This window comes from Dermacentor andersoni, chromosome 7 (assembly GCF_023375885.2).
Source record: "Dermacentor andersoni chromosome 7, qqDerAnde1_hic_scaffold, whole genome shotgun sequence".
Taxonomy (NCBI): Eukaryota; Metazoa; Arthropoda; class Arachnida; order Ixodida; family Ixodidae; genus Dermacentor; species Dermacentor andersoni.
Window position 1 is genome coordinate 34,270,657 of NC_092820.1, and position 8,590 is coordinate 34,279,246.

The window sequence follows — 8,590 nt, forward strand, 5'->3', positions numbered from 1 at the left end:
ACCTGTGTCCTATTTCTGCAAGTTGCATTAAAACACCACAGACCGTGCTTAAACACCACTACTGCTAGTCTCATCATGGTCCCAAGTGTTCTATTCTAGGGCCTACAGTTTGTGTTGTAATATCCTGAGTAGTGCTTTGACTTAAAAACGTTAAACCTAGTTGCATTAGGGCTTTGCTTAAAGAGTGGCAGTCTCTTACATTATTTCATGTACCAAGCGGGTGTTTTACTAGTGTGAATTTGCTGCAGTTTTGGAAGATGTATATTTTACATTATGGCATTGTTTAAAGAGCAGCAGTCTAGTTGCATCATTTCATGTACCAAGCGGGTGTTTCACTACTGTGAGTTTGCTGCGCTATTTCGAAGATGTATATTTTACATTATGGCATTGTTTAAAGAGCAGCAGTCTAGTTGCATCATTTCATGTACCAGGCGTGTGTTTCACTACTGTGAGTTTGTTGCGCTATTTCGAAGATGTATACTTTACATTATGGCATTGTTTAAAGAGTGGCAGTCAGGTTACATTACTTCATGTACCGAGCGGGTGTTTTACTACTGTGAGGTTTCTACTGTGAGGTATATTTTACAATATGGCATTGTTGAAAGTGCGGCAGTCTAGTTACATCATTTAATTCATGTACCGAGCGGGTGTTTTACTGCTGCGAGTTTGCTGCGCTACTTCGAGGATGTATATTTTACAATATGGCATTGAAAGTGTGGTAGTCTAGTTACATCATTTCATGTACCAAGTGGGTGTTTTACTACTGCGAGTTTGCTGCGCTATTTCAAAGATCGATATTTTACATTATGACATTGTTTAAAGTGTGATAGTCTAGTTACATTATTTAATGTACCAACTGTGTGTTGTACTACAGCGAGTTTGCTGCTATGTTTTGAAGATCTATATATTTTGTACCTTCGTGCTTACACTTCTGAAATAAAAGTATTAAATCCTCCGTGTAGGTCATGGAATTCATAGTTTTCAGCTATGCTTGCATGGTTTTAAGAGTGAAAAGCATGTAAAAAGTGATTAGTGCCTAAATTTAGGTCCGCAAGCTTTCTGCAAGAAATATCCGAATATCCGTCTTTGGATGTCCCAGGGACCTGTCTATGTATGTTAAAAGGACTGGCTACGGATGGTCCACTGGATGTCCTTCAGATGTATCGTGGAGGTAAATGGATGTCCGCAGGACATCCGGATGTCCAGAAAGAAATGTCCCTTGGATGTTCTAAGGACGAAAGTGTGCCGTCTGGGACATTTGTTTTCTTATAGTGATTATGTGACGCGCGATAGAAAACTCAAACAGGACAGAAGTTCACATGAATATGGAGAATTGAGGTGATAAACAGTGGTCGAACAAGGAATAGCGGCTGTAGTCAACGTTTCGACAAAGAACATTCTCTTCGTGAGGGCGGCAACTGCCTTCACGAAGAAGAGAAATGCTCTTACAAAGCGTTGGCTTGAGCGACATTCCTGGTTCGCCCATTATTCCTCACGAGAGGAAATTGTCTTTACACATCAAATATCTGTACAGTAGAACATAAAAAAAATGTCAAGTAGCAGAACAAAGAGAAATTTGTCTGTGTCTCAAAATGGATAATTGTATTACACATACATTTTCTGTAAAATAAAACAGAAAATATTATTAATACAACAGAAAAATTTAGAGCAAGAAACAGAACTGTTTCTGTAATACCAAACAGATAACTGTCTCCTAACACAATATTTCTGTTATCGTAAAACTGAAAGAACTTGTAAAATAACAGGAAAAGCACAAATACAAAATGGTGCTTCAAAGAAATTATCTTCTTTTTAGTTAAATACTTTTGTACAGTGTACGCTTGCATGCCCACTAAGAGCGCCGAGACATAAGGCAAAGTTTTGGCCACAACTGGTTGTGGCTTTGTAAATGCTACAATGCACAGTTGACTAAGTAAAATTCCTTTCTATTACGATGTTCGTTATGCGTGTTATACTCAAAAGAATACTGCCCTAAAGTTAAATGAAGCAGGACCACTTGTTTGATGGAAACCATCTTGCGACGTGGATGGCAGTGGTGGGTCAGACGCGTCTTCACAGAAGTCACCACTCCCATACTTCAGACCTGGCTGGCAGTGGCTGTACTCTGGGACTTGTCTTAGCTGGCACGATCCACGTTGTGAAGTTGAACCTTGGTTGTTGGGACGCCCGCGCCACCTGTAGTGCCTGTTTGGCTTTCGCCGCTTGACGGCCTGCGCAGAAAAACGTCTAAAGCCTGTTTCACATGATGCGATTTTCGTCGCACCGGAAGTGCGATTTCCGTCGTTTGCGATGAAAATCGCAGTCGCAGTGCCGACCCCCCGATTTTCGGCTGCGACCAACCGGTTGGTCGCACAGACGCACCGTCGCACCGATCGCTGCGATTTTCCGTCGAAATTGCGCGGAGAGCTGTCAACGGAGCTATTTCGCCGGTTTGTTTTGGAAAATGGCGTCTCGCACGACAAGTGCAATGCGCGGAGACGTGGATTGTCGAATTCGGTACGTACGCGAAGGGAGAATAAAAGAAACTTGTACCGCAGATTGCACTCTCCGATTGCTATGCGTTTGTTGACACGCTACACAGCAAATGAAGTGCATTTTCACGTTTGCTTCGTACGCCTTTGCGAGTTGTCAGTGCTAACAGGTGTTCGATCCCCAGCAGACGACGAGGTCGTCACAATTTTCTTTTGTTGAGTAGCATGCAAAAATGGCGCTTACGGAGCAGCTTGTATTATTTCAACCTCGGCAAGGGCAAATGACAAGACAGCAAAGTACCCGAAGTTTCAACGTTGCGCTGAACGCGGTACCGTTCAGTTTCATTTTCTTGTTGGTTTTCAAGCATGAATTTCCCGATGCATCTTGAAAGCTTATCTTGCCTCTTATTAAATTTGACAGAGCAAAAGTGTAGGCTATCGTAATGAATTTGCTACGATAGCATTAAATCCGTGGCTTGACTAAAATATTACATGCACGTTAAGTTGCACCTCTTCTGTGGAGAATTTCTTTTTTCTTGCACAGAAACCAATAAACATTGACTATGTTGCGGACTTTGTATCCTTACTGCATCTGTATGAACACTTGCTCTGCAAGGTAATTAACTGTACAGCTAGTAGATTAATTAAAGTGCTTGCTATAGTGGCAAAGTGACAACGTACCCTCTTGCACAATTATGTAGAACTCGTGCAACAATGCGAAAAGCAGGCAAACGGCCTGTTCTTGTGGGGATAAAACAGGATAAAACGACACGCTGAAGAAAAGTATATCAAAACTGTGCAGTGAAGTCAGCCAGTACAAGCAGTTCTTGCACGTTCACAGCTGATCAAGTGTGCAGAAACATTCATGCCTTGCATGTTTCCAGTAAGTTTCTAATAAGTTTGTGATCACACATATTAGTGTGTAAACACATATAACGATATCCGCTGCGATTACTATCTTTATAAGTAATGAAATACCATGCTACTTGCAAGAACATATATCACCCGAGGATTTAAGAACAAATTTCGGCATTTCAACTATACACAATATGTGGTTTTTTCAATAAAAGACCACGACCTGGGCTTTTTTGAAATGACAAACTTATTCCAAACTTTACTTACATACAGGGAAGAAAAAAATTATAGACAGAAATATTGTTCTTCAATTTGTTCACCTGCCACTGTGGCTATAGCAATCTGCTGCTAACACAAGAATAGGGGTTGATTTGCCAGCCATGGAAGTTGGAGGTACATTAGGCCCACACACACCAACAACACGGGCATACTACAAGAAACACTACAGCCTATGGTGTATTACAGTCTATGGGGAAGCTATCTTATACAGAAATCAAGAATGATGCAACAAGCCCTCAACAACTTTCTTGGCCAGTCTGGCCTCTCGCTTTCTGATAAGTCAGCTCATATCGTCGTCGGAAAAAAAAGAAAGACTAGAATCAAGAACTACCCCAGATTGCACATTGTGATCCACATAGCTGGACAAATATGCCCGCAAGTCAACATCCACAAATCCTCAGCTAGTGTAAGCCCATGACGGCAGAGCCAGCACGTGGGTGAAACAATTATGCAATGCCTGGACGCCACTTCCACACCTGGTGAAAAGAATAATCTCGAAATAATGGGGGTGGACGAGTGGATACTATAGAAAATCGCAGATGCTGTGCTTGTGTCCAAGGTATGGTACGGTATGAATTACCAGCAGCACACAAAAAAGACAACTCATCGAATACAGGCATCGGGTAGTAATAACAGGTCTTTCCAACTGTACCATACAACTCCAACTGTACCACGCTTGAAGACCTCTATGAGAAAGAGCTAACGAACAAGCACCTAGACAGAGTAGAGTTGCAGCCTGCAGCACAAATTCTTTGTCTCAAAAGCTCAGAACCTCGTCCCAAGATACTATGCCAGCTAGCATATGAGATGCAAAGATGACTACTTAGAAGTTAGCATACCCTGTTCTTACTGCTTCACACTGTACATTCTTGCTACATTGTCCAAATAAAAGATTTTTTAAAGTATCATGAGGGCCATTAAAGTGACTTGTTGCAGTCTAAAAAAAATGAATAGCCTGGCTGCAAATGGCACCAGAGAACACATAGGACAAACAAGAAAACCGAGATGATCTAACAACCAAAAGTTTCATGTACACACCGAGTAAATGCTCGCTGACAAGCAATAGACTGAACATACACAAAAAGGAGACGCAAAAATTCATGTGCGTTTCCTGACAGGAAATGCATCCATTCCTAACGGAGGCCGTGCTGACAAGATTAACCCAGCATTTTTATACTTACAGCTTCCGTAATTTCTCTAGGCAGCCGATCTGCACAGAATGCTAGCTTCTTCCTCTACAATGCACGCTCAGATGTGGAGAGGGCATTGTAGAGGAAGAAGCTAGCATTCTGTGGAAATCGGCTGCCTAGAGAAATTATGGATACTGTAGATGCAAATACACTGGGAGAATCTTGTGTCAGCATGGCCGCTGTTACACTTTCAGATATGGATGCGTTTCCTGTTGGGATCTGTATGGACACACATCAGATCTTGCTTCTGCTTTTTGTGTAAATTCTATTTATTGCTTGTCGAACAGCATTTACTCGGCATGTTCAATAAACTTTCATTTGTTAATACACTTCATGATTGTCTTGTTCTCTAGCAGAAAGGCGTTCATTCTTTTTACAGTGAAGCTGTATATGCCTAGGCGAAACACTCATGGTCCGATCCCAAAAACCCTAGTGTAGGGGTATGAGCCATTGTTTAAGGGGGTGTGAGCCATTGCCTTCGTCTTGCATGATGGACGGAGACATTTCTTGTTGGGCAGACATAGAAATGCTTATGCATTACAAACATACATTTATCTGCGTATTATTGCAGGAAAGGACACAGAGGGGGATGGGGTTAAGACAAGATCATGATGTCATTATTATCTCACAGCAAAGGTGTGGTGGGCTGTTGGCTAGACCGATAGTGACGTCGTTTCTCTCTAGCAGCAGAGTGCGCGTGCAGCAGTCTCTCCGACTTCCCCATAGGTTCGAAAATGTGTCCCTGTATTTAATTAAATGAAATGTGCAGCCCCGGTGTGTCACTTCGTAACTACAGTACATAACTGAGTCATAAACATTATGATTAACACATTACAAAACACAAGTGCGTAACATAATTCAGAAAGACTTTAATGGACCCGCTGGATTAACACAATGAACCACTTATTGCACTTTCCATGATGGTGATCTTGCAAAGTGCAATGTGTGGCATTCCAAATAAACAGTGTGATAAATCCAAGCCAAACATGTGCATAACCTCATTAAGAAACACAGACATAACCAATAATATAGAAAGACTTGAATAAACCATTGGAATTAACCCAGTGATAAACATCGGGGCTGCACATTTCAGCTTCGCTGGTTTACCGCCTCTACAGGGTGCATGGGCAGTAACTTTTTCTCTTATTGGTTGTTAAGTATTGTATAATGTTGTGCCAGTAAAACACGCTGGGCTAGTTGGTGCAATGTATTGGTACTGCTTTTTTTGCTGTATTTTTTCTTAATGTTGTGCCCTTCTTCTTTTTGTAACAACTTTTTTATTCCCACTTGCATAATACTCCAACCTTGCAGCCTGCGAGGTATATAAATAAATAAGTACATCAGCACGTCATTCATTCATTTTGTTCACGGAACAAAAACGCATTGATAAGCTTAGACATATAGTCATTGCTTCACACTTTTGAAATGAATAATTATAGCTTGCTATCGACACTGAAGCAGCCTTTCGACAGCAAGAAAACGAATCAGTTTTTCCAGCTCTGAACATTGAATTGCAGGAAATGCAAGCAGGCATAAAATTCTGCCAATCTAATCTGTTTAGGAATACCAAATTGGAATAAACATTGAGGCTTGCATTTGTACTTTCTCTGGCTGAGCAATCTAGTTTGTAATGAATCCCATAAGCATGTCGTAACAATGTTGGATCTAATAGAGGTTAAATGCATGACTAGCTTAAGAAATCTGGATGATTGCTATAAATTACAGTGAAGAAACTATAATATCTAATAACAATAATAATATAATAATAATATTTATTTCCACAAAACACGCTAACTTTGAGAGGCGTGCGAAGCTGAGCAGAAAGCTGAGAAATTCTACGGCAAGTGCGCCTGCCGTGGGCCTACGATCCTGCATTATAAATAGCACGTATTGATATGGTCTTCTTGTTAGAAGTTCCGAGTATACTACCAGCGCGAGACACGGGACAGCAAAGTGGACGAGAAGCGTGTCTTTTAGAATGCTATGTTACAACGTACAGGTTTCTACAAAAGTGACGGTAACTGCTCGAAACATTTGATGCGGCAGCTTTAGCGCCTTTAGAAATATTTTGAGAGGGCTCCCATATATATATTCGCAGCGCAACCAGGCTAGCGCTAAGATTGAATTTCACAACACAATTTTCATTCCACGTCGCAATCACACAGATCGTTTGAGGCTTCGTTCAGGGGCACACGCGGGCGTTCGGGTTGCTGCTTCTTGTTGCGTTTGGCGTAAGAATATGGCTAGGAGCAGGCACCACATATGCGCAATACCGGGCAATATACACGCATCATTTCTCCAGAAGCTGATGCCGAGCACGGGTAACGCGAGGATCTTGTTGGGCTGACACGACAACTTCGTGGCAGCCGAATTCCGAATACTGCATATACGGTGAGGGTAGCTGTATGAACTTGTCGATAGGTCATCTTGTGGATTGTTGTAGCGCAGACAGAACGAAAGGGTCATAGAATGTAGATAAGACAGCACACAGCGCTGAACCATAGAATAAAGAATCGCTGAACCACCTGCGAACAGCTGTTTACGTGCGCGATGCCGCACTGAACTACAGAAACCGCTGTCGCGCACCCCAAGACAAATCTTAACTAACGTTTTTAAATTAGTAAACGTACATATTATTTGCTTCTAATCAAGAGAAGTCAATAATATTATAGTGTAAACGTTTTATTCACTACAATAAAAGAATTATGCAGCGTGTGCCACGAAACCTGGCAGTAAGCAACCCTGGGTGTCGCACCGGTCGCATTGTTGAAATCGTATTCATGTGAAATGAGCCCTCTAAAAATCGCATTGCGACGCGTGCGACAGCACCAATTTTCGTCGTTGCAGTCGCAGCATGTGAAACAGCCTTAAGCCAACGGGTTCACTTTAACTGCCGTGTGTCGCACGTGATACGGCTTTTTCTCCACACATCACCTGTAGATCCCCGTCTCACCAACCCAGTGCAGTTCAGCAGAAGCTAAAGGGTGGCGTCAGTCAGCGAACAAGAAAACTGATGCTACTGCTCCTTGCTGCTGCGCCGCGGTGTTTTCAGTTCAATGTTGAATTGCTGACGGTTGTACGAATTTTAAGGAAGTGCTGACTAGAAATTGCACCTCTACTTTTTAAAGAGGCTTGAAATTACTTGTATATGTCACCATGGGTATTAAAGCACTGGTTATTCAACAAAATTGAGGAGTACATTAGCTAAATGACTGACTAGAAAGTGTCATAAATTTGTCTTTCAGAATTCGTTTGCACCATTAAAAAGCGTTTTGCATTACTTCTGGTATTCATTTTCAAAACAACTATAAGCTGTCTTGAAATATAAGACAGTTGTCTTATACTTCAAATTTCGCGATTCATTAGAGAGTCTTCACGACGGCTACAAGGCAATTTAAGACATCCGACAAGGTTGCGACAAGACGGCCACAAGATGATTTATTTTCTTGCGAAAACATATAGAAGACGTCTTGTATATGTTATAAAGTTATCGGCAAGACGTCTTGCTAATCTCCTCAAGACGCGCTGGATGGGGAAACCCTCGGATATACGGTGTCGCCACCTTGAAGGCCAGGATATCGCGGCACCCTACGCAATTCTATCGAACTCGGGCGCTTCGTGTCATATCTGGCGGAGGCCGCAGCAGTTAAGTGGCACTTCGCGAAGGCATGGCATTGGACGACAGCGACACAGGCACTCACACCCCACCCCGTTTCTACAAATTACACAATTTTTTTATTATATCCTTTGTTGCAACTATTCCGACGCGTTTTC

At 42.0% G+C, this 8,590-nt stretch overlaps 1 protein-coding gene across 1 annotated transcript in view; it reads right to left on the minus strand.

Annotated features, from left to right (window-relative positions):
- Positions 1-1,785: 1,785 nt before the first annotated feature.
- The window catches only part of LOC129385921 (uncharacterized), an 81,166-nt gene continuing 74,361 nt past the window's right edge, over positions 1,786-8,590 (minus strand). The window contains exon 16 of the mRNA XM_055073083.2: positions 1,786-2,231. Within this exon, the coding sequence (XP_054929058.2) occupies positions 1,977-2,231 (255 nt within the window). The 3' untranslated portion in view covers positions 1,786-1,976. The remainder of the gene's footprint in view (positions 2,232-8,590) is intronic.